This window comes from Lepus europaeus, chromosome 6 (genome assembly GCF_033115175.1).
Source record: "Lepus europaeus isolate LE1 chromosome 6, mLepTim1.pri, whole genome shotgun sequence".
In the NCBI taxonomy this organism is placed as follows: domain Eukaryota; kingdom Metazoa; phylum Chordata; class Mammalia; order Lagomorpha; family Leporidae; genus Lepus; species Lepus europaeus.
Window position 1 is genome coordinate 86468541 of NC_084832.1, and position 26316 is coordinate 86494856.

At 47.0% G+C, this 26316-nt stretch overlaps 1 protein-coding gene across 1 annotated transcript in view; it reads left to right on the top strand.

Moving 5' to 3' along the window:
• The first annotated feature begins 264 nt into the window (after positions 1-264).
• Positions 265-26316, top strand: part of PARP4 (poly(ADP-ribose) polymerase family member 4) — a 93929-nt gene continuing 67877 nt past the window's right edge. The window contains 10 exon segments of the mRNA XM_062194495.1: positions 265-352; positions 13004-13136; positions 14631-14832; positions 14938-15004; positions 15951-16017; positions 18175-18226; positions 18229-18287; positions 22588-22737; positions 23521-23658; positions 24718-24891. Of these exon segments, the coding sequence (XP_062050479.1) occupies positions 13005-13136; positions 14631-14832; positions 14938-15004; positions 15951-16017; positions 18175-18226; positions 18229-18287; positions 22588-22737; positions 23521-23658; positions 24718-24891 (1041 nt within the window). The 5' untranslated portion in view covers positions 265-352; position 13004.

Sequence of the window (26316 nt, forward strand, 5' to 3'; positions counted from 1 at the left end):
TGCTTCTTTCTGCCTCTGGGGATTGCCCTATTTTTTCAGTTCAATGAAGTTCCCCCTTGGGCAAATCCCTCCTGAAGAATGAACCCAAGATAAAGTCCTGAACCGTCGGACTGACCCTGGAAGAGGCACTGGCCTGAGCTCGGTCCCGACCCGCACCTCCACCTCCGGGAACCCGCCTACTCGCTCGTGCGCGGGGTTGGGAGGGGCGCAGGGCGGAGTGCGGGGGCGATCGCTTCGCCCCGCCCGCCTGGCCGCCCTCCAGGGCAGCACTGGAGGCGGAAGAGCCCGCAGCGTCGGAGCAGCGAGCGCCTGAAATCGGTGGAGCGCCCGCAGCGGCCGGATTTTGTGGCAGGTGCGTGGCGCCCGGGGTGTCCGGCACCGGGTTCCAGTAGTCGTGGCCAGCACGGGGTCCGACCGCGGCTATGCAGCGGTTGCTTTGGGCTTCGGGCTGCCGGGATCTGTGGCGTCCTCAGGCCTGGGGTCGGCTCGGCGTTAGGGTTACTGCCCACGGGGCGGAGGGAGGGCGCCCACCGCACCTGGCGGCAGACGCGGGTCCCCGGACCCCAGCTTTGCGCTGCGAAATGAGCGACTCGCGGTAGAATGCGGTGTTTCCTGTTTCCTGGGTGCCCAGCGTCCCCTCTTCTTTCGGTTAGGCTTCAGAGGCGCTTGCGCGAATGTGCAGTGAGTGGTTTGATGAACACTCGGGCAGCGTAACCGGACCGGACCTGGGGAGGCATAGGGAGCGCCCTGACGGAAGCAGTGCGCGGGCTGCGGGTCCGACGGTATCTGCAGGGGGGTCTGGTGGGCGAGCTCGGCTCCTGGAAAACCCGGGACCTAGCTGCAGCGGTTCTCTGATCCCGGCCTGCTAAGTGGCAGGGAAAAGTAACACTATTCCGAGCGCAGTGTGCTGATACCGGAGAAGTGCACCCTGAGTTTGCTCGTTCACTGCGTTTGACTTGATCTTTTATCCCACAAGCATTTATTAGGCCCTATGCTGTATGCTATGGGGATCATTGGAACAAAAGAAAAAAAAATAAAAAAGAGTGCCTCTGCTTTTTAGCGGCTTAGGGATCCCGTTAAGGAGGTCCTATGGATACCGTTTGAGTTCGAACGCGCACGCAGCGTCAGAAGGCTTGGCCGTGACCCTGGGCTTTCACTGATGAGGAAGGTTTCTCAGTGAGTTCGCATTACTGCAAGCTCTACGGTGCATCGGAAGTGGGCCGGATTCTAGGCACGGCCCCCACCCCGCAGCCCTGACCCTCGGGAGGAATTGCCGTGACAGTGGACTGCTGCCCGTGGGGAGGTGTGCGGCCACCGCGAGGCCCGGAGGAGGGCAGCCCATCCGAGAAGGGCCCCGGAAGACTTCTGGCCGGGGACGGCCCGGGGCTTTCCGACAGGAGCCGACGCGAGCTCCGGGTGAAGGCGGGACCTGGGAATCCGGAAGCCTCTTGCCCACGGCTGTGTCCGCGATCTGCGGATGCTGCAGCCGGGTGCGGGGTAGGAAGGCGATGAGCCCTTGCCCTGGAGTTGCGGAGGGGGCAGACCGGAGCGACTCCTTGCAGACTCGCCCTCCTCGCCAGGGGCCCTTCGAGCCCTACACACCTGTAAAGAGTGCTGGCGAGAACCGAGCGGGCGCTGGCAGCAAGCAGGAGGAGCTATGAGACGGGCGGGAGGCCGGGCTTGCGACCTGGCACTCCGGTAGGAGCCAGGAGAATGCAGGGGGAGAGACCTGAGACCTTACTTAGGTGTGCTTTCCTGGCAGCCTGGGGTGCTGGCAACAGGCCAGAGACTTGTATCCAAGATGTGAATGCTATGGGTTCACAACGGGGTGGAGGTGGGGGGCTCGGTGCCACTGAACTGCACACTGTTTAAGTGTGGTTGAGATGGTAAATTTGGTTACGTAGATTCTATCGCATCAGAAATAAGGGCTGGAAAATGCTCATACTTTTTGATTCAGTAATCCCACTTCTAGCCATCTATTCTTAGAAAACAATGACAGATTTGGCCACAAATTTAGGTATAAATATTTTCCTCAAAGTATATATGTAAAAGTGAACAGGTTTTTTTTTTTTTTTTTTAAGGTTTACTTGTTTATTTATTTGAAAGGCATAGTGACACAGAGAGAGGGAGAAAGATTTTTCCAACTGCTGGTTCACTCCCAAAATGCCTGCAATAGCCAGGCCTGGGTCAGCCTGAAACCAGGAGCTAGGAACTCCATCTTGGCATCCCCAGTGGCTGGCAGGAACCCAAGTACTTGGGTCATCATCTGCTGCCTTCCCGTGCACTTTAGCGATGAGCTGGATCAAGGTGGAAGTGTTGCACCTGAGCGAGTGCAAACAGAGGAGCACCACATTGATAAAATTTGATGGTCCTTTATTGCCAATGGTGGACAGCCGGCTCATGCCCTAAAGAACTCTCAACCCCAAAGCTCATAGCAACAGGGTTTATAAAGGCAAAAACCACAAGGAAGGGAGGGGGGAATACATGGTTGCTAGGGTCAAGCTGACCTAAAGCATATGCAAAACTAATATCGATTATAGTCTTGACAGTACCAGTTACAATCTTAACAACACCAATTACAATCTTAACCACACCAATTACAATCTTGACATTTGTCCAGATACTGACCTAAATCATATCTGGGACATAGACAAATAACATTAATCCAAGTGCAGCCAACTGTTTTAAGCTTGAGCAAGCATGCAAGGGGATTTCTATGTTCTGCCAAGTGGCATGTAGTATACTGTTATTGTCTTAGTTTTAGATCATAGTTAGTTTCAGACCATAGTCTCACACTGGGGAGGGGGGTGCTTTCTCAAGATGGAGTCTCGGATGCTCTAAAATGGAGCCCCTGCTGTCAAGGTGTCACTTCAGAGGAGCTGGGACTTGATCCCAGGACTTCTCTATGGGATACTGGTGTCCCAAGCTGTGGCTTAACCTGCTGAGAGCAATTTTAAATAACCAAATATCCTGTGACATGGTGTGAAATGAAATGAACATAGCTTATGTAGCCACTGCAAATACTTTCAAAGAATATTTGATGACATGGGAAAATTCTCATTAAAAGAAAAATAAGAGAGGCTGGCATTGTGGCACAGCAGGTTAAACCATGGTTTTCAGTGCCAGCATCCCATATCAGATCTAGTCCCGGCCAGTTTTAGTCCCAGCTGCTCTGCTTCTGATCCAGCTCCCTGCTTATGCATCTGAAAAAAGCAGCAAACGATTGCCCAAGTACTGGGGTCCCTGCCACCCATGCTGGAGACCTGCATGGAGTTCCTGGCTCTTGGATTCAGCCAGAACCTGGCTGCAGCCATTGCAACCATCTGGGGAGTAAACCAGTGAATGGAAGATGTCTCTGTGTGTCCCTCTCTGTTTCTATTATGCTGCCTGTCAAACAAACAAATAAATAAATAATAATAATAAATAGAGACTGGCTACAAAATTAAATATACAATAAATAATGTATATTTTTATTAAAAAGTTATAAAATGTAATGATATAGGGAAGAGTAATACCAGAAAGAAATATATCAAGATATCCAACAGTGGGATTATTTTTGGATGGAGGGATGGTAGGTACTTTTGAAAAACAACTTTATGGGGGCCGGCGCTGTGGCGTAGTGGGTAAAGCCACCACCTGCAGTGCCAGCATTCCATGTGGGCACCAGTTCAAGTCCTGGCTGTTCCACTTCCAATCCAGCTCCCTGCTATGGCCTGAGAAAGCAGTAGAAGTCTTTGGGCCCCTGCACCCGTGTGGGAGACCCGAAAGAGGCTCCTGGCTTTGGATCAGCTCCAGCTGTTGTGGCCAATTGGGGAGTTAGCCAGTGGATAGAAGACCTCTCTCTCTCTTTCTACCTCTTCTTCTTTCTCTGTGTAACTCTTTCAAATAAATAAATAAATCTTTTTTTTAAAAAAGCAACTTTATGGAAGTATGATTTACATACCATTAAATTCACCCATTTTAATTGCACAAATCAGAAAATTTGTAGGAAAGTTACTAAATTGTGCTCTATCACCACAATCTAGTTTAGAACATTTCCATCTCTTGGAGAGCTTTCTGTATTTCCTTCATGGGGGTTAATTTTTTTCTTTTATTACATTTTTAAAATTTATGTTCAATTTTTATCTATTTATTTTTAATTTATTTAAAAGGCAGAGAGAAAGTAAGAGAGATCTCCTGTCTGCTGGTTCATTCCCCAAATGCCCACAACAGCCAGGGCTGACCAAGCTGAAACCAGGAGCTTGGAACTCCATCCAGGTCTCCCACTCTGGTGGCAGGGACCCAGGTACTTGATCCTTCACTGTTGCCTCCCAAGGTGTGCAGCAGGAGGCTAGAATGGAAAATAGAGCCATGACTTGAACCTTGACACTCCAGTGTGAGATAGGGCATCCTAACCTGGGCTTAACCACTGTGCCAAACTCCCATTCCAATGATTGATATAAATAACATTTTGAAACTCTTTGAATTCAGTAATTTTACAAAGATTCACAAGCAAGCAATTCATTACAGCTTTTTATGATATGAAATTAAAAAACATTTAATTTTCTAACCAGAAGTTTATTTATGGTATATAATTAAGATAGCCTCTACTAAAAGTGTTTTTATTTAAAAAAATATTTATTTTATTTATCTGAAAAACAGAGTTACAGAGAGAAAGGGAGAGACAGAGAGAGATCTTTCATCCACTGGTTCACTCCTGAAATGGCTTCACCAGCTAGGGCCAGGCCAGGCAGAAGCCAGGATCCCAGAACTGTATTCAGGTTTCTCACATGTTTGGCAAGGACCCAAATACTTGAGCCATCAGCGGCTGCTTTCCCATCAGCAGAGAGCTGGGTGGGAAGAAGAGCAGCTGGGACTTAAACAGGCGCTCCCATATGAGATGCTGGCATCACGTGCAGTGGCTTAATCTGCTGTGCCACAACACCAGCCCCTACTGAAAGTGTGTTCTAAGAATGCTGAATGGCAAAATGCTAAAGACATCATGCTGGGACAGCGCTATGGTGTAGCAGGTAAAGTTGCTGCTTGGCATACCATATGGGCGCCGGTTCTAATCCCGGCTTCTCCACTTCCGATCCAGCTCCTGGCTGATGGCCTGGGAAAGCAGTAGAGGATGGCCCAAGTGCTTAGGCCCCTGCACCCGCATGGAAGACCTGGAAGAAGCTCTTGTATCTTGACTTCTGATTGGGCCATCTCTGCCTGTTTCAGCCATTTGGGGAGTCAGCAGCAGGTGGAAGATCTCTGTCTCTCTGTAACTCTTTTAAATAAATAAATAAATCTTTTTTAAAAAAGATATCATGTTTGCTGATAATAACAGGATAGGTATTGTGTATATAGGTTAATTTTAATTTTGATTTTCCATTATAGACCTAAAATAAAAAGCCTGGAAGAAAAAAGACAGAACAAGATATTTTAATGTAACCCTTAGGTTTTGAGTTTTTCTTTTTTTGCTGTTATGCATTCTGTGTTTCCAAATCTGCAATCGTTACCATGAATTACTTTACTAGAAAACATTAAAAACACAAGACAAGAATACACCCGGGGCAGGCATTGTGGCGCAGCAGATGAGGCCGCTGCACGTGACATCCTCATTCCGTAAAAGGATGCCTGGTTTGACTCATAGGTACTCTACCTCCGATCCGGCCTCGTGGTAACACATCTTTGGAGGCAGCCAATTGTCAGACCCTCGCCAGCGAGGGTCCAACGCAGTCACGACACGGTCACTGTTCATCGGTTCTCAAGGAACTTTCACTTGTGGGGGCAAAAGGAAAGTGGGGAGAGGAGAAAAGAAGAGGAGGTGCCACGGCGGCGGCCGCGCCGGCCCGCCCAGATCCCAATGTCCCTTTATGCTAATATCCGTCCAATCAGATGAAAGGGCATGTATAGCCTCAGGTCGAAAGTTCATCTGTTTCACCTGGTTCTTCCTAATTGCTTATGCAGAGTCCGTCCTGCCTCAACTTCATCTGTTTCACCGGGTTCCTCCTAGTTGTTTATGCAGAGTCTATTCTGTTTCATCTGTTTCACCTGGCTGTTTTCGTAGGCCTTGTGGTCGACCGATTGCTGCAAGCTATGTAGATGAGGAGGTTCACACAGGTGGCCAGCCTGTGGTTCCCTACAGCCAATGATGGCTCAAGTCGTTGGACCCCTGCCACCCATGTGGAAGACTCGGGTGGAGTTCTGGGGCTCCTGACTTCAGCTTCGAACAGCAGGGCATTTGGGGAATAAACCAGTGGATGAAAGATCTTTCTCTCTCTCTTTCTTTCTCTCCTCTCTGTTACCCCACCTTTCAACTAGATGAAAATAAACAATAAAAAGCATTTTAAAAAAGAATATACCCAGGACAGAGCTGAAGGTGGGCCTGAGCAGCTGCCTACTTCAGCCTAAGGTAGTTGGCCGAGGCCAGAGGAATGGTATTGCATGAGGGTCTTCAAAACATTTGTGGACAATGGAATTATAAGATAGATTTATTTTACTGCAAAAAAAATTTGAAGTAAACACATAGGTATTCATAATATGCATTTTCCATGAACTTTTTTTTTTTTTTAAGATTTATTTGAAAGGCAGAGTTACAGAGAGTGCTGGTTCACTCCCCAGATGGCCACAACAGCTGGAACTGGGCCAATCCAAAGCCAGGAGCCAGGAGCCAGGAGCTTTTTCTGGGTCTCCCACATAGGTGCAGGGGCCCAAGGACTTGGGCCATCTTCCACTGCTTTTGTGGAGTGAACCAGTGAATGGACTACCTCTCTCTCTCAGTCCTTGGGCCCCTGCACCCTCGTGGGAGACCCGGAAGAAGCTCCTTGGTTCCTGGCTTTGGATTGGCCCAGCTCTGCCATTGCAGTCATTTGGGGAGTGAACCAGTGGATGGAAGACCTCTCTCTCTTTCTCTATCTCTATCTCTCTCTTTCTGCCTCTGCCTCTCTGTAACTCTTTCAAATAAATAAATAAATCTTTAAAAAAAAAAAAACCCTCATTTGTGTGGATTTCAGGTTTTTACACAGAAATAAGTGTTTCCTTTTCTTAATATAGATTTTTTTAAGATTTTATTTGTTTATTGGAAAGTCAGTTATAGAGAGAGAGGGAGAGACAGAGAGAGATCCACTGGTTCATTCCCCAGATGGCCAAATTGGCCAGGGCTGCGCCAGGCCAAAGCCAAGAACCAGGAGCCAAGAGCTTCCTTTCAGTATCCCACGTAGGTGCAGGGGCCCAAAGACTTGGGTCATCCTCCACTGCTTTCCCAGGCACATTAGCAGGGAGCTGGATCAGAAGTGGGGCAACTGGGACTCGAACCAGCACCCACATGGAATGCTGGCACTGCAGGCGGCAGCTTTATCCACTATTCCACAGCGTTGGCCCCCTGTCTATCTGCTTGTTAATTGTCTGAGATTAATAATAGGCTAGATTAACCTAAATAGTGTGGTGTAATATCTTTTAGAGTATCCATCATTTTCAGCCCTTATACCTACTCGTATGCTAACTATTAATAATTTGTATGTAAAAGGCAACCAACAATTATGAAACTAGTAAGTGTTAAAGTTATGGAAAAGCAGAGTGAAATCAACCAGACCTCATTAAAAGAAAAAAGAAATGAGGGGACCTCTGACTTGTTCATTCCTTGAACAGACTGCTAGGTGCTAGGAGGGTGTACAGTGTGGGAGAGGGCCTGTAGGAGACCTGAGGACTGTGTCCTGAAGTTTCACCATGCGACAAGGCCTGTGTGGCCAGGACAGGGTGGGAGAGAGAGAGGGGGCAGGGCAGGATAAGGCCGGAGAGAGCCAACAGGCCTTGAGCTAATGATCAAGAATTCAAATAGTATTTGAAATTCAGTTCCTTCAAACACAAGAATTTTGGAGCTCCGGAGTGGAGAGTGGAGTGACATTCGGAGGCAGGGCCAGGCAGAAGTGGAGGAAGGGGGCAATGAGGCAGAACTCAACTGATGGGAAATGGGCCATGGTGGCAGCCAGCTGGGCTGTATGGCACACAGATTGGGCTGTATGGGTGGAAAGTAAGGATCGCTGGGGCAGCTTGAGAGGCCAGCAGGACAGTGGTAGGCAGTTGCCAAGAGGGGACGGGAGTGGAGGTGGGGGGCGGGGAGGCCTAGGTTAGGGACGTGGCATATCGCCAGTGAGCACGGTGAGCATGGGCAGGTATCTGGGAGGTGGTGGCGCTGCACCGGTCGCTAGCAGGGCAAAGGAACTAGGCAGCCTGAAGCCCTATTGTGGGAGCGGGATGCCATGAGGGAGCGTGAGGGAAGGGAGAGGGGGTACAGAGCCGGGAGGGAAAGCATGCCCCCCTGCAGGGTAGTAGGGTAGCTCCAGGCTGCCGGGAGCAGGGTATTCTATTTTTTTTTTTTACTTGCTTTTTGATTTTTTTTTAAATAAATAAAACTTTTATTTAATGAATATAAATTTCCAAAGTACAGCTTATGGATTACAATGGCTTTTTCCCCCCCATAACTTCCCTCCCACCCACAACCCTCCCCTCTTCTGCTCCCTCTCCCCTTCCATTCACATCAAGATTCATTTTCAATTCTCTTTATATACAGAAGATCAATTTAGCATATATTTAGTAAAGATTTCAACAGTTTGCACCCACACAGAAACACAAAGTGTAAAGTACTGTTTGAGTACTAGTTATAGCATTAAATCACAATGTACAGCGCATTTAGGACAGAGATCCTACATGAGGAGTAAGTGCACAATGACTCCTGTTGTTGACTTAGCAAATTGACACTTGTTTATGGTGTCAGTAATCATCCTAGGCTCTTGTCATGAGTTGCCAAGGCTATGGAGGCCTTTTGAGTTCGCTGACTTCGATCTTATTTAGACAAGGTGATAGTCAAAGTGGAAGTTCTCTCCTCCCTTCAGAGAAAGGTACCTCCTTCTTTGATGACCTGTTCTTTCCACTGGGATCTCACTCGCAGAGATCTTTCATATAGGTATGTTTTTGTTTTTGTTTGCCAGAGTGTCTTGGCTTTCCATGCCTAAAATACTCTCATGGGCTTTTTAGCTGGATCTGAATGCCTTAAGGGCTGATTCTGAGGCCACAGTGCTGTTTAGGACATCTGCCATTCTATGAGTCTGCTGTGTATCCCGTTTCCCATATTGGATTGTTCTCTCCCTTTTTTATTCTATCAGTTAGTATTTGTAGACACTAGTCTTGTTTATGTGATCCCTTTGACTCTTAATACTATCATTATGATCAGTTGTGAACAGAAATTGATCACTTGGACTAGTGAGATGACACTGGTATATGCAACCTTGATGGGATTATATTGGAATCCCCTGGCACGTTTCTAACTCTACCATTTGGGGCAAGTCCGATTGAACATGTCCCAAATTGTACATCTCCGCCTTCTCTTATTCCCACTCATATTTAACAGGGATCACTTTTCAGTTAAGTTTCAACACTTAAGAATAATTGTGTATTAATTACAGAGTTCAACCAATAGTATTAAGCAGAACAAAAAAATACTAAAAGGGATAAAGTATTAAGTTGTTCATCAACAGTCAGGGCAAGGGCTGATCAAGTCACTGTTTCTCAAAGTGTCCATTTCACTTCAACAGGTTTCCTTTTTGGTGCTCGGTTGGTTGTCACCGATCAGGGAGAACATATGATATTTGTACCTTTGGGACTGGCTTAATTCACTCAGCATGATGTTTTCCAGATTCCTCTATTTTGTTGCAAATGACCAGATTTCATTGTTTTTGACTGCTGTATAGTATTCTATGAGTACATGTCCCATAATTTCTTTATCCAGTCTACTGTTGATGGGCATTTAGGTTGATTCCAGGTCTTAGCTATTGTGAATTGAGCTGCAATAAACATTAAGGTGCAGACAGCTTTTTTATTTGCCAAATTAATTTCCTTTGGGTAAATTCCAAGGAGTGGGATGGCTGGGTTGTATGGTAGGGTTATGTTCAGGTTTCTGAGGAATCTCCAGACTGACTTCCATAGTGGCTTTACCACTTTACATTCCCACCAACAGTGGGTTAGTGTCCCTTTTTCCCCACATCCTCTCCAGCATCTATTGTTGGTAGATTTCTGAATGTGAGCCATTCTGACTGGGGTGAGGTGAAACCTCATTGTGGTTTTGATTTGCATTTCCCTGATTGCTAGTGATCCTGAACATTTTTTCATGTGCCTGTTGGCCATTTGGATTTCCTCTTTTGAAAAATGTCTATTGAGATCCTTGGCCCATCTCTTAAGTGGATTGTTTGTTTTGTTGTTGTGGAGTTTCTTGATCTCATTGTAGATTCTGGTTATTAATCCTTTATCTGTTGCATAGTTTGCAAATATTTTTCCCATTCTGTCGGTTGCCTCTTCACTTTCCGGGAGCAGGGTATTCTAACAGAACTGCGTTCCTAGGCGCGCAGTGAGAGGCGGGCGGATGGTGCACCTACGGGAACCCGAGCCCACCAGCCTGCCTGTCAGCAGCTTACTTTGTGGAGTGTGTTAGAGCTGGCTCTGTACTTAGGAAACATCCTGTATGGGAGTGCCTGGTTTCCACGCCCGGATCCAGTCTCCTGCTAATGTGCCTGGGAGGCCACTGATGATGGGCCAAGTACTTGGGTCCCTGCCATGCATGTGGGAGGCCTGGATTGAGTTCCTGGTTCCTGGCTGTTGTGAGCAGCATTTTGGGAATGAACCCCTTCTGTCTCTGGGTCTGTCTCTGTGCCTTTGATATAAAATGAAAACAAAGAAATAAAACACATTTTTTAAGAATATTTATTTGTTATTTTGAAAGAGTTACAGAGAAAGACAGGAAGAGATCGTTCACCCACTGGTTCACTTCCCAGATGGCCTCAAACACCAGGCCTGAGCCAGGCATAAACCAAGAGCTTCTTCCAGATCTCCCACATGGGTGCAGGGGCCCAAGAACTCAGGCTATCTTCTGTTGCTTTCCCAGGCCATTAGCAGGGAGCTGGATTGTAAATGAAGCAGCTGGGACTTGAACCAGCATCCATATGTGATGCTGGCCCTACAGGCTGTGGCATAACCCACGAAGCCGTGACACTGGCCCTAAAAAAACTTTTTTTAAAATTTTTTTGTTTTTGTTTTTTTATTTTTTATTATTTATTTTTTTTATTTTTTTTTTATTTTTGACAGGCAGAGTGGACAGTGAGAGAGAGAGACAGGGAGAAAGGTCTTCCTTTGCCGTTGGTTCACCCTCTAATGGCCGCCGCGGTAGCGCGCTGCGGCCGGCGCACAGCGCTGATCCGATGGCAGGAGCCAGGTGCTTCTCCTGGTCTCCCATGGGGTGCAGAGCCCAAACACTTGGGCCATCCTCCACTGCACTCCCTGGCCACAGCAGAGAGCTGGCCTGGAAGAGGGGCAACCGGGACAGGATCGGTGCCCCGACCGGGACTAGAACCCGGTGTGCCGGCGCCGCAAGGCGGAGGATTAGCCTGTTGAGCCACGGCGCCGGCCAATGTTTTTGTTTTTTTATTTTTAGAGAGAGACAGAGAGAAAGGTCTTCCTTCCGTTGGTTCACCCCCCGCAAATGGCCGCTACAGTCGGCACTGCACTGATCCAAATCAGGAGTCAGGTGCCACCCCCCACAACCAGTCTCCCATGTGGGTGCAGGGCCAAGCACTTGGGTCATCCTCCACTGCACTCCCGGGCCACAGCAGAGAGCTGGATTGGAAGAGGAGCAACCAGGACAGAATCCGGCGCCCCAACTGGGACTAGAACCTGGGGTGCCAGCGCCGCAGGCAGAGGATTATCCAAGTGAGCTGTGGTGCTGGCCCCCAAAAACCTTTTAAAAGCTATAAATAATTCTAAAAAACCAGGACACATATTGCAAGCTAGGAGAATGTTCATTTTTGTGATTATATAATGGTCACAATTTTTTAAAAAGAATGGCCATTTTTTTAAATGGAGTCTTTTTTTAAAGATTTTTTTATTTATTTGAAAGTTGGAGTTACACACACAGAGAGAGAGAGAGAGAGAGGGAGAGAGAGAGAGAGAGAGGTCTTCCATCAGCTGGTTCACTCCCTAATTGGCTGCAATGGCCCGAGCTGTGCCAATCCAACGCCAGGAGCCAGGAGCTTCTTCTGGGTCTCCCACATGGGTGCAGGGGCCCAAGAACTTGGGCCATCTTCTGATGCTTTCTCATGCCATTAGCAGAGAGCTGGATCGCAAGTGGGGCACCTAGGACTCGAACCAGCACCCATCTTGGATGCCGGAACTGTGTAGTTCTACCCAGTATGCCACAGAGCCGGCCCCATATGGCCATTTTAGGGTGGTGTTTGGTGCAGTGGCTGACATGCTACATGGGACTCCCACATCCCATATGCCTAGATTTGAGTCCCGGCTCTTCTGATTCTAAATTCCTGCTAATGTGCCCCCTGCGAGGCAGTAGGTGATGGCTCAAGCACTTGGGTCCCTGCCACCCACAAAAGAGTCTCTGACTGAGTTCCTGGCTCCTAGCATCAGCCTGGCCCAGCCCTGGCTGTTGTGGGCACTTGGAGAGTGAACCAGCAGTTGATGGTAACAAACTTTTTTTTTTTCTTTTTGAGGAATGGCTGTCATCAAAGTGAGCACAAAAGGGACAAAATGACATTGTGGCCCAGCAGGTTAAATTGCCTCTTGGGACACCTGCTTCCCATATCAAAGTGCCTGGGTTCAAGTCCCCCAACTGCTTCCAATCCACCTTTTTGCCAGTGTGTCTGGGAGGCAAGAGATGATGGCTTAATTATTTAAATCCCTGCCACCCATATAAGGAGACCTGAATAGAGCTCCTGGCTCCTGGTTTCATCCTGGCCCAGCCACAACTATTGTGGCCATCTGGGGCATGAACCAGCAGATGGAATATGTGTGTGTGTGTGTATGTGTGTATGTCTGTCTGTCTGCCTTTCAAAATTAATAAAGATAAATCAATAGAAATAAAATAATAACGGCCATTGTCTCCACAGTTTGCATGTAGAATAATTCTAAATTCATTGTCAATATATTCACCTAAAAGAGAGTCCTTAAAAACTATGACTTGAAATATTCTTTCTCGCAGGATGACTATGGGAATCTTTGCAAACTGTACCTTCTGTTTGAAAGTCAAGTACTTACCTCGACAGCAGAAGAAAAAGCTACAAAGTGACATTAAGGAAAACGGTGGAAAGTTTTCTCTTTGGTTAAATCCCCAGGTATTTCCAAGTCTCATAAACTATTGTATGATAAACATGGTGCGTTCAGGGAACAAGGGTCATGGTTATAAGCATGAAGCAGAGAAGATTGGTAGCAGGAGAAATTGTGGCACCGCCCCCGGGTCAAGAGTGGCCCAGCCCCTTCTCCCATGGGCTGCAGAAAATCCTGCATGTCTTTGAAGACATGTTGTTAGAGCACAACCAAAGACATGAATAGAACTTCAGACCAGCCAGATTATTCTCAGAGGAGAAAAGTGACAGTGCACAACGTTTGCAAAAAGCCCACTGTGGTCACTTACCAGCGTGCCCACACTGAGTGACACCTGTGAGTGTGGCTCCCACAGGACAGAGAGTCATTCAGTATCAGCTGATGTTTGTCGTGGAGCTTGTGCTATTTTTATACTTATTTAAAGGCAAGAGGAAGCTCCCTTCCCTTTCTTGAAATGAACTGTCAATCTGAGAATTTAGATAATTTCACAGCTGGATGAAGTCTTGGAAGTAATCGGGGCTAATTTCTTTATTAATCACCTTCTTATAAAAAGTAGAAATTGAGATCCAAAAGCATTCGCTCCAGGGTTTGCTTGTCCCAGACCTTTGCCCCTCTCTTTATAGATGGGGCTGACCCAGCCTGCCTCTCCCTGGGCCATAGCCCTAAGGCTTGGCCACAATAAGCATCATGTGTTCTGTGAATCACGGGGTCAAGCTGAGTATGGGAAATGGAATGGCTATATTTCCCTCCAGTGTAGGTAGAAATCCCTTACTCATGAGGCTTACCATCTCTGCAGGTGGATGACTAATACACACCCACTCTACCTTTTCAATTTGTCTTCTGGGTGGAGAACTGCCAGCATGCTCTCTTGGCTTTAGAAGCACTCACATCCTGTGAGTGCAGCCTTTTGAAAATTTTTTTGGCCAGTGTACATAAACTTTTTTTTTTTTATCTGACAGGCAGAGTTATAGACAGTGAGAGAGAGAGACAGAGAGAGAAAGGTCTTCCTTCCATTGGTTCACTCCCTAAATAGCCGCTACGGCTGACACTGCGCCGATCCGAAGCAGTGTCTGTAACTCTACCTCTCAAATAAATTTTTTTTTTTTATTTTTTTGACAGGCAGAGTGGATAGTGAGAGGGAGAGACAGAGAGAAAGGTCTTCCTTTGCCGTTGGTTCACCCTCCAATGGCAGCTGCGGCCGGCACATTGCACTGATCCGAAGCCAGGAGCCAGGTGCTTCTCCTGGTCTCCCATGCGGGTGCAGGGCCCAAGCACTTGGGCCACCCTCCACTGCCTTCCCGGGCCATAGCAGAGAGCTGGCCTGGAAGAGGGGCAACCAGGATAGAATCCAGCGTCCCGACCGGGACTAGAACCCGGTGTGCTGGTGCCGCAAGGTAGAGGATTAGCCTGTTAAGCCACGGCACCGGCCTCTCAAATAAATTTTTAAAAAATTGGTTTGGGTTTTGTTTTCACTGATAGATAACAAATTAATTTTTTGTCTTTAGTGTACACATTTAATCTTAGACAATGCTGATCTTCTGAGTCAGTACCAACTGGACTCCATCCGAAAGAAACACATCCATATTGCAAGCCCAGATTTTGTGTGGGAATCCATCAAAGAAAGGAAACTCTTGGATGTTGAGAGTTATGGTCCTACTCAGGCACTGGACATCACGCTACCCCCCGATCAAAAGACAGGCAGTTCCGGTAGGTATTTATATACATCCAAGAATCTGAATTCCATCAGTTATGTTAACTCATTAAAATAAACCTTTGAGCAGTAAACAAGTGTTTGGTTTGTTTTACTCCTAGATGTGAAAACAGACGATCTCCTCCTGGATGATGTCGCAGAGAAAGAGAACATTGTGGAACCCACCAAGTAAGTTGTCCACCTCTGATTCTCAGGGCTCTGCAGGGTTTATGTTTTGTAAACCTCAAGCACACTATTAAAATATTATTTGTAGGCTATTATTATGTTAGCTTATTTTGCTTATCTAACTCTACTAGGTTTTTTTTAAAAAAAGATTTTATTTATTTATTTGAGAGAGTCACAGACAGTGAGAGGGAGAGACATCGAGAAAGGTCTTCCGTATGTTGGTTCACTCCCCAGGTGGCAGCAATGACCAGAGCTGCACTGATCCAAAGCCAGAAGCCAGGAGCCAGGAGCCAGGAGCTAGAACCAGCGCCCATATGGGATGCCGGCACTGCAGGCAGAGGATTAACCTACTGCGCCACGGCGTCGGCCTCTCTACTAGACTTTTATTTAAGACTTTTTCCACCAACTAGGGTTGTGATGATCATTTCTGACTTCTCAGTTTCATGAGGTTTGATGTAAATATTAGATACTTTGATTTTAAAAAAAGAAAGCCACTGGTGATGAGATTTGGGCAGCTTGCTGGCTCTGTTACCTTAAATAGTTTGATACTTTTATTATATTTGTTACCAGTGATGTTAAAAGAGAACAAAATCCAAAGTACAAAGTTCAGATTTAAGAGAAGTCTGAGTCCTTTGTTTTATAGAGGAGGTGAAGGTGTTCCAGGCCGGAGTGAGCACCACCTGGGAGCACAGAGTAGACAGCCCTATGGTTGGTGCCTCTGCTCCTGAGCATGGACACTTGCCCGAGAAGCCCAGTGCTGGGCACCAGAGCTCATGAATTACGCATCTCATTTCCCACAGTCTGGAAGCCATTTCTAGAACACTTAAGAAAGCATCAGGGACTTGTACATATTTCATAAGGAATTAGGAGGTCTACAAAAAAATTTTATGAAATTGTGTTTAGCATAAAAATCTACTTTAATGTTAACATTTTAATTATTCAATTTCAGGTTTCATACAGAGAATGTTGATTTTCCTCAAGATTTTGAAGTTGCAAAATATAACACCTTGGAAAAAGTGAGTCTGATTTCTATTTAGGAAAAGAAAACATAATATCTTCTGAGTATTTTTCCTGTTCAGTCACTTTCTTGTTGTTTTGAAAAAGTGTGCATATCCTGAAAATCATATATTCTGTAATATATGAACTGATTTTTAATAGTGAAGGAAATAAAAATTAGTGCTTGAGTTTTACTATCAAAGAAATGAATGTTCATAGAGGACATTTTAAACACTACAAAGTATTCATACAGCATTAAGAAATAAAACTGCTCCTCTCTGTTGCTAGCAGTTTCTTTTCTTTCTTTCTTTCTTTCTTTTTTTTTTTTTTGACAGGCAGAGTAGACAGTGAGAGAGAGAGGGAGAAAGGTCTTCCTTTTGCCGTTGGTTCACCCTCCAATGGCCGCCGCGGCCAACACGCTGCAGCCCACGCACCGCGCTGATCCGAAGGCAGGAGCCAGGTGCTTCTCCTGGTCTCCCATGCGGGTGCAGGGCCCAAGCACTTGGGCCATCCTCCACTGCCTTCCCGGGCCATAGCAGAGAGCTGGGCTGGAAGAGGGGCAACCAGGACAGAATCCGGCGCCCCGACCGGAACTAGAACCCGGTGTGCCGGCGCCGCAAGGCAGAGGATCAGCCTAGTGAGCCGTGGCACCGGCCGCTAGCAGTTTCTTGTAATTTTCTTTTTTTTTTTTTTTTTTTGTTTTGTTTTTTTTGACAGGCAGAGTGGACAGTGAGAGAGAGAGAGACAGAGAGAAAGGTCTTCCTTTGCCGTTGGTTCACCCTCCAATGGCCGCCTGCACTCCCTGGCCACAGCAGAGAGCTGGCCTGGAAGAGGGGCAACCGGGACAGAATCCGGAGCCCCGACCGGGACTAGAACCCAGTGTGCCGGCGCCGCTAGGCGGAGGATTAGCCTGTTGAGCCACGGCGCTGGCCCAGTTTCTTGTAATTTTCTTAGACTTATCTGATTTATTTGAAAGGCAGAGTAACAGAGACAGGGAGCCAGAGAAAAAGAAAGAGATCTTCCATCTGCTGATTCACTCCCCAGATGGCCACAAGAACAGGAGCTGGGCCAGGCCAAAGCCAGGAGCCCAGAGCAGTATGCTGGTTTCCCATAGGGGTCACAGGGGCCCAAGCACTTGGGCCATCTTCCACTCTTTTCCCAGAAGCTTTAGCAGAGAGCTGGATCAGAAGCAGAGCAGCCGGCACTCAAATGCTGACATCATAAGCAGCAATATAGCCCACTGTGCCACAACGTCAGCCCCCAATTTCTTGGATTTTAAAAGCAAAGATTTGATATGAAGTATTTATGCCATTTTGAATTTCTGTTTCTTTTGCATTAAAAATAAAAGCAGGAAACTTTTCTTTGGTAAATTCACACAAATAAATATCAATAGTCATCTTCAAAGTTATGCCCCATTTGTATTTTTTTACATAGCTGATAAAATTTGAAAATAATATTTAATTTGAAAATAACATTTCCGGGGCTGGCTCTGTGGCATAGCGGGTAGAGCCACCGCCTCCAGTACCCGCATCCCATATGGGCTCTGGTTCGAGTCCCAGCTGCTCCACTTCTGATTCAGCTCTCTGATGTGGCCTGGAAAAGCAGTAGAAGATGGCCCAAGTCCTTGGACCCCTGCACCCATGTAGGAGACCTGTAGGCTCTTGGCTCCTGGCTTCCGATCTGCACTGCTCCAGCCAATGCTGCAAATTGGGGAGTGAACCAGCAGATGGAAGAATTCTCCCTTTCTCTCTGCCTTTCCTCCTCTCTCTGTGTAACTCTGACTTTCAAATAAATAAATAAATCTTAAAAAAGAAAATAACATTTCCCTCTGTTATAAAGAAAACATGAAAAGTGGTACAGCGTAAACACACAGCCATTGGAATATGCAAGGATTACAAAACTTTTTTGCCCTGTAATTAATGTGTCTTTTAATTCCATTTTCCACCTTCTTTTTAAAGTACCCATGTATCTATAGTAGAGGAAGAAAAGTACCAAATATTAATAGTGATTAGATCTTTGTGGTAGGAATTCAGGTGATTTTTATTGTCTTCTTGTATTTTTAAGTGTGTACCTCCTCATCAACATGTATGGCTTTGTAGTTATGGTCAGTACTTCTGAGTGTTGTGCGTGTTTGCCGTTTCCCAGCGTAGCTGCTGAAACCACATCCTGTTTTCCAGGTGGGAATGAATGACGGCCCGGAAGTGGTGGTGATGGAGCTGTGCTGTTCCCGGCGCCTGGGGACTGTCCTTTCCTGATCTCCGCACACTTCCTGCTGGCTGATGGCGTGCAGGTGATGCTCTGTGTACTGATGCCTGTGTGTTTATCCAACCCCTGTTCACAACTACTGCAGTGTCCTTAAAACTGGTCAGTGAGCCAGCCAGCCTGCTCCCCTTGCTTTTCTTACCTGATGTCAGCTCAAGCTGCTGTAACGAATTCCACAGGCTGGGGGCTCAGACAACAGACATTTCTCACACTGCTGCAGGCTGCACCTCCAAGGTCAAGGTGCAGCAGGATTAGTTTCCTCTGAGGTCTTGCTCCCTGGTTTGCTGTGTCCTCACATGGTCTTCTCCTCTTCTTATAAGGACCCCAGTCATACTGGATCAGGATCCACTCACATCACTTTATTTTACTTAAAATTCTTTTTTTAAGGTTCATTTACTTATTTGAAAGGCAGAGTTACAAAGAGAGAAGCATCTTCAATCCACTGGTTCACGCCCCAAATGGCTGCAACTGCTGGGGCTGGGCCAGGCCAAAGCCAGGAACCTGGAGCTCCATCCAGATCTGCCATGTGGGTAGTAAGGACCCAGGTACTTGGCCCATCTTCCAATGCTTTCCCAGGTACATTATCAGGGAGCTGGATCTGAAGTGGATTAGCCAAGACTAGAACTGGTGCTCATATGCGATGCTGGCGTCACTGGCCGCAGCTTAGCAGGCAGTGGGTTTGCCTCCTGCACCACAACACTAGCCCCACTCAACTACATCTTAAAGTCTCTGTATTCAGGGGCCAGTGCTATGGCATAGTGGGTAAAGCCACCACCTGCAGCATCAGCATCCCTTATGGGCACCTGTTCTAATCCTGGCTGCCCCACTTCTGATATGGCTCCTTGCTAATGAGCCTGGGAAAGCAGCTGAAGATAACCCAAAGTACTTTGGCTCCTGCACCCACATGGGAGACCCAAAAGAAATCCTGGCTCCTCTCTGGTTTAGCCCAGCTCCAGCCATTGCAGCCATTTGGGAAGTGAACTAGTGGATAGCAGATCTCCTGTCTCTCTCTGTAATTTCAAAATAAATAAATAAATCTTTAAAAAAAACTTTATGTACTTATACATTCTCACTCTGAGGTACTGGGGGGTCAGGACTATGCATTTCAACCAAATGGAAATGGGTTCCCTTTGGAGTGTGGGAGGTAAGGACAGCACACCAGACCAGAGCATCACAGGGTCCTGCCAAGGAGAATAGTCCCTGAGCAGGAGACACATGGAATTCCTGCCCTTGTTCCACACCACTTATGGGACATTTTCCTAATGTGTAAACCTCTAAAGCAATCCCTTAACATGCTTCATTAAGCACCACCTGCTATGTACTAAGAATCTAGTACAGCTGGAACCCAAAGAGAAAACACTCTTGTCACCTTGACCCTCAGAAATCACCACCTGGATGGAAGAAACACAGTTGTCATTGCAACCCACTGTGACAGTTCTGCTATCCAAATGTGTGTGCAGCATCCAAGGTCGGGGTTGCAGAGCCCTGGGAATGGCAGTGAAGGCTATGCAAAGGCCATGACCCTTGCCCCAGGTCAATATCAACTCAGGAGCACAGTTCTAAGCTAAAGCATGTAAAAGACAAAAGTAAATTCAGTTAATGCCTAAAGTTCAAATAAAATGTGAAACATGCCAGGTGTCTTCTCAACTATTCAGTTACAGATCCACCATGGTCCAGGAAACAGCAGAACACCCAGCACTTCTCAGTGGGAGGGGCTCACAGGCACTGGACGTGTCTTACTGTGCCTCCTCCCCAGGTGTCAGCTCAGGTGCAAGGCAAGGATACTCAGGTGCATACAGATCCACCTACCCCACAGGAACCCATAGCTCTTGTACCATCAGCCTTGGTTCCAGATGCCCTCAGGGAAACACCACTTACACGAGTCATCATTGTGAGGGAAGCCCAGAGTCTGGGTCTCCCACCATTCGTTCATGAACTCCTAGTCCCTGTGCAGTGTATAAGGGAGAGGCCATATTAGCAAAACAATTTTGCTAGTATAACAACTGACATTCTCACTACCATCAGGTTTCCATGGGAACAGCTAAAAAGTCAGAGACATCCAGGAAGGAGACTTTGAACCCAAATTGTTAACTTTGAACCCAAAATGTGTACTATGTTTTGTGGATGGTTTAGTTGTTTGGGTAAAAAAACAAGTAAACATGAAATAGAAAGCCTTGATAATAGCATTTGTCACAATGTTCTTTCTCCTGTCCGTCCAGGGAACTTTCCACCCTTAGCCAGCCAGAGTCTAGAGCTCTCCTTGGGTGAGCCTGTTCACCTTGCAGAAATGAGTGACCTTCTCTTAACCAGAAATGAAAGAGCTCTTCGGCAGAAGAGGATTTTCGAGTTGACCCTTCTTGATAAAAGTGTTTTGGAGCAAGCATTTGGTGTGAAGGTCAAGATACTGCTTAAGGGGCCAGCACCATGGCTCACTTGGTTAATCCTCCGCCTGCAGTGCTGGCATCTGATATGGGCACCGGGTTCTAGTCCCGGTTGCTCCTCTTCCAGTCCAGCTCTCTGCTGTGGCCCGGGAGGGCAGTGGAGGATGGCCCAAGTGCTCGGGCCCCTGCACCCGCGTGGGAGATCAGGGAGAAGCACCTGGCTCCTGGCTTCGGATCGGTGTAGCTCCAGCCGTGGCAGCCATTTGAGGAGTGAACCAACGGAAGGAAGACCTTTCTCTCTCTCACTGTCTGTAACTCTACCTGTCAAAAAAAAAAAAAAAAAAAAAGATGCTGCTTAAGAAGTCCACATCCCATACCTGAATGCCTGGATTCAAGTCCTAGCTCCTCTCCCAAATCCAGTTGCACTCTAGGAAGCAGCGGGTGATGGCTCAAGTGGTTGTGTCCATCCATCTGTGTAGGAGACCTGGACTGAGTTCCTAGCTCTCGGTTTTGACCTGGCCCTGCCCTGACTGTTAAGGCATTTGGGAAGTGAGCCAGCGCATGGAGATCTGCCGGTCTATCAGTCTCATTCTGTCTTTCTCTCTCTGTCAAATAAGTAAAATAATTTTTAAAAATCATTTTTGGGAACAGCATTGTGGCATAGTGGGTTAAGCCACCACCTGGGACACTGGCATCCCATATGGGCAACAGTTCGAGTCCTGATTTCCCCACTTCTGATCCAGTTCCCTGTTAATGCACCTGGAAAGCAGCAGAGGATGGCCCAAGTCTTTGGGTCCCTGAACCCACGTAGGAGACCAGAAGAAGCTCTTGGCTCCAGCCTGGTCCAGCCCTTGGTGCTGTGGCCATTTGAGAAGTCAACCAGTAGATGGAAGATCTCTCAATCTCTCTGTGTCTCATTCTCTCTGTGTAACACTGACTTTAAAATAAAATAAACAAATCTTTAAAAAATCATTTTGATTGAAATATTCCAAAGTTATGATAAATTCTACCTACTTTAAAAATTATTTATATATTTAATTTTATTTTATTTACAAGGTCCAGAGACAAAGACAAAAGGACAAGTAGAGATCTTCCCTCCATTTGTTCATTCCCCAGTGCCAATAACAGCTAGGGCTGGGCCAGCCTGAAGTCAGGAGCCAGGAGTTCTGCTTGGACTTCCCACGTGAAGGCAGAAACCCAAGAACTTGAGCCATCATCCGCTGCCTCCTGGAGTGTGCATTAGTAGAACCCTGATTGGAAGTAGAGGAGTTGGGACTTGAACCCAGGCACTGCAGTATGGCATGACTTGCAAGTTAGTGACAAACTTCAAAGCTACTTAGAATAGGAGATAAAATAAGAGTCTGAAGGCTCTGAATGAACATTTGAGTCAGCCAGTGCTGTGGCTCAATAGGCTAATCCTCCGCCTTGCGGCACCAGCACACCGGGTTCTAGTCCTGGTTGGAGCGCTGGATTCTGTCCCGGTTGCCCCTCTTCCAGGCCAGCTCTCTGCTGTGGCCCAGGAAGGCAGTGGAGGATGGCCCAAGTGCTTGGGCCCTGCACCCCATGGGAGACCAGGAGAAGCACCTGGCTCCTGGCTTTAGATCAGTGCGGTGCGCCAGCCGCAGTGGCCATTGGAGGGTGAACCAACGGTAAAGGAAGACTTTTATCTCTGTCTCTCTCTCTCACTGTCTACTCTGCCTGTCCAAAAAAAAAAAAAAAAAAAAATTTGAGTGACTCCCCAAGGAGTCACATGGTCTTTTCTCTCTGTTGTGCCTGCTCAGTCTTTTTCATTTTACTCCCAGGTTTTAGGCTGTTTAAGGTTTAAGTAACTCCCTCATGGCAGAGATCTTATGCCTTGTGTGCATTCAGTATACAGTAGGTATAAATAAAATAAAGATGGATGTGTGAATAAGTTATTGTGCCCTTGCTGTATACTATCGTTCACAGACTAGAAGACAGTCCACTGTGAAGAAAACCTCCGCAGAAGCAAGTGAATACTATGAAAACTGCATTGAAGAGCTGAAGAAGCAGGGATTTCTACTAAGAGACCATTTCACACCCAAAGCCACCCAGTTAGCATCTGGAAAACTGCAAGCAGTAAGATTGATTTTTGCATGTTTATGGATTGAATATTTTTGATGGGCATGTTTTCTTTCTTAAACACAAAAGACTGGCAGGAGAGAAGAGGAAGAGTTAGGGAGAGGAAAAGTGGGCCCACAGACAGGCATGGAAGCTGAGTGGGGAGCGTGTCCCAGGACCAGCCGTGAAAGGTATTGCATATTTCAACAAAATCCACTCACAGCATTTGAAAGATTTCATGACAGTTTAGGCCATGAGCAAGGGTTGTCAACCCTGACTGCGTGTGCTTAATGCCAGTACCAGACCTGGAGCTTACACGGTGAAGGGAAAGGCAAGGGGAAAACTGAAATGAGAAGAAAACAGCTGAGGGGCAGGGAGAGGAGGCTCAGACTCAGAGAAGAGAGTGGAGGAGGAGGAGGAGGAGGCCCGGAGTATCACAGTGACTCTGTGTCTTACTCTGTTTCCTGATACTGTAACGAATACCTGGAGCTGGATATTTTATAAGCAAAGAGGGCTCTGGATTCTGGTGGCAGGAGAGTCCCAAGAGCTGGTGTCAGAACATGGCAGAGAAGCAGAAAGACGGCATTTCCTCCAGAAAAGCACTCGCCCCTTCTGTGGACTGGGTCCCCTCAGACCACAAGGCCTCACCTCCCAGCCAGGCACAGGATCACCTGCAGTGGGACACACTTGAGCAGTACCCAAACAGTGGCACCAGGCTCAGGTGAATTACTTCTGTCACCTCTGCTTTCACCCAGCTCACTCACAAGGCCTTTTTGGTGGTGTTTCTTTGTCGTGTTGCAGCTGCTTTTGGAGGAGGTCCTGGGCGCCAGCACACTGAGCACAGAGGTGAGCGATTTGGTGGAGCTGCTATGGGCTGAAGCCCTGGGCCATCTGGAGCACACACTGCTGAAGCCAGTGAACAGGATCAGCCTCAATGATGTGAGTCAAGTGCCTGAAATACTGTGGGACAAACTGCTTCCTGGCTGCTTAGCTCAAGTAGTGATGCTATGTGTGCATGCTAGGTAGATTCATTTCTGGCTGTTCCTTCCTCAGATCCTGAAGAAAGGGAACATTAGGAGCGGGGCAGGGTGGGGAAGGGGGGAATAAGCCTCCCAGGAACCCAGACATCACTTTCTAGCATTATCAACCCCTGGCTGATCTGAAGTCGGCATTCAATGCAGGCTAATTAAGAGGCCAAAAGGTTTGTAATAGACCTGAGGGTCACGGCTGGTCTTGATCCTAGTTGGATACCCAGGCTCCAAGCTGCACCGCAGTCTCATACCTTCTGATATCTTGGGCAAGGCAGGTGTGCTCTGGTCCCCAGAAAGCATGCTTCCCTCCTTTAGTGTGTGTAATTGCAAGTGAAAGAGCAAATGAAAGAGGATCTCTCCAATGGGACAACTTGTGCACCTGCGTTGTCATGTGGAAATAGTACAGTTTTTCTCTATAGGTTTAAATTCATTTATTTTTGGGAGAACAGCTCCCCAGGACAACAAGCATGAAGCACTTGTGTAATGAGAAACACCATCCAGGGGTCTTGTTCCTGCCTTGATGCTGGCATCTTTCCACATGGGAAAAGCAAGTCTCCTCCAGTTGTATTAGTATCTCTTTCTCTGTGTGTATATATGAGGGCTCTTCAAAACCTTCCTGGAAAAACTAGGCATGGATTTCCAAAAAAAATTTTTGCCCCAAATAAGCGTACCTTTTAATTCCAATCTTCCATGAACTTTTTGAAGTACCCTTGTGCACATATGGATAGAAGTGCACGGAGGTTCTTTCTTGTTCATCATCTGAGCCCAGTTTTGGAGGATTCCTTCTGGCATCATCCTCACAAATGAGATGTGTTTCCAAGCAACATCCTCATTCAGTTCATGCAGCTAACAGTAAACCATGGATAACTGTGCTGTGCCCAACAATTATTTTTTGATATTGTTATACATGCTCCTTCACTTATGAGCTAGATTTAATTTTTAATAAGCATATTTGATCTCTTTAAAGGTGAGCAAGGCAGAGGGAATTCTCCTTCTAGCAAAGTCAGCACTGAAAAATGGAGAAACAGCAGAGCAATTGCAAAAGCTGATGGCTGAGTTCTACAGATTAATACCTCACAAAGGCCCAGCCACTGAAGAAGTGAATCTGAAACTGTTAGCTAAAGAAGAGGACCTCTGCCAGGTAAAATTCTGAAATAGGAAATTTAATTCAAAATATGTTTGGGTGGAGGGTGGTCTTTAAAAACCTGATGAATGGGACCAGCGCCGTAGCCAAGAGGGAAAAGCTGCTGCCTGCAATTCAAGCATCCCATACGGTTACCAGTTCGAGTCCCAGCCACTCCACTTCTGATCCAGCTCCCTGATGATGCACCTGGGAAAGCAGTAGAAGGTGGCCCAAGTCCTTGGGCTCCTGCATCCACATGGGAGACCTGGAAGAAGCTCCTGGCTCCTGCCTTCAGATTGGCCCAGCTCCAGGCATTGTGGCCATTTGGGGAGTGAACCAGCAGATGGAAGACCTCTCTCTCTCTCTCTCTCCCTCTCTCTCTGTAACTGCCTTTCAAATAAATAAATAAATCTTAACACCAGAGCACAAAAGTCACCTTCAGGGCTATGCTCAAAAATAGTTGAACCATTCTAAAATGTTCTGGGTCTTTAGGGAAGTTTTCTAAAGTATGTTTCTAAACAAGTGCAGAAATATGTTTAGAATCACCATGTTGTGAACATAATTTCCAGGTCATAGCTTAAACAATGAGGACATCAGTGATCCTAGACAATAATAAGCCCAGGTATGGGGTGGCTGATGGCCCAGTCCCCTGAAGATGATGCCTGTTTGTCAGTACTATCATCAGGGTATCTGTGCTTTCCATCTCACGGCCCTTGCTATAAAGCAGCTCCTCCCCTCCCAGCCTGCCTCCCTCAGTCCCAGCGTGGAGCTGTAGTAGTCCCAGCAGCCCATCTGGAATAGTTGCTTTTGTGTCTCAGAGGGGAAGCCCCCAGCAGACACCTATTTCTCAGGTCAGCATTGAGTCAGCTGAGCTTCCTTGAGCCAGTCACACGTGAGGGGAGCAGAACGATTGCCTCTTCCGGAATGGGCCATCTCCTCCGAGCTGGGAGGGGGCAGAGGGCTCTGTTGGCTAAGAGGAAGTGGCTGCAGCGGCCACTCCTGCCCAGACGAGGCTGACTTCCCACTCAAGTCTGAGTTGCCTGTTTGGGCAGGACTGGGACACGATGGGAGATTCAGAACAACCTGTAGGGGCACCTGTGGAATGGTGAGTGTTCGGGGGAAATGTTAGCTTTGAACGAATCCCCAGAAGCATCAGTAGCTCAAAGTTAGTGAAGAACCAGTACATGAGAGGAGATGCAGGACCCTTCCAAGTGTGAAGTTTCATGAGATGTAGAATCTCATGAGCACATTTGCTAAGAGGGAAAGTTCGCAGATCAGTCAAATGCATTTTTAAATGTTTATTTATGTATTTATTTGAAAGGCAGAGTGACGCAGAGAGATGGAGAAAGAGAGATCTTCCATCCACTGATCCCCAGATGGCCACAACCATCGGGTCTGGGCCAGGCTGAAAACAGAAGCCTAGAACTCCATCCTGAAGAAGTG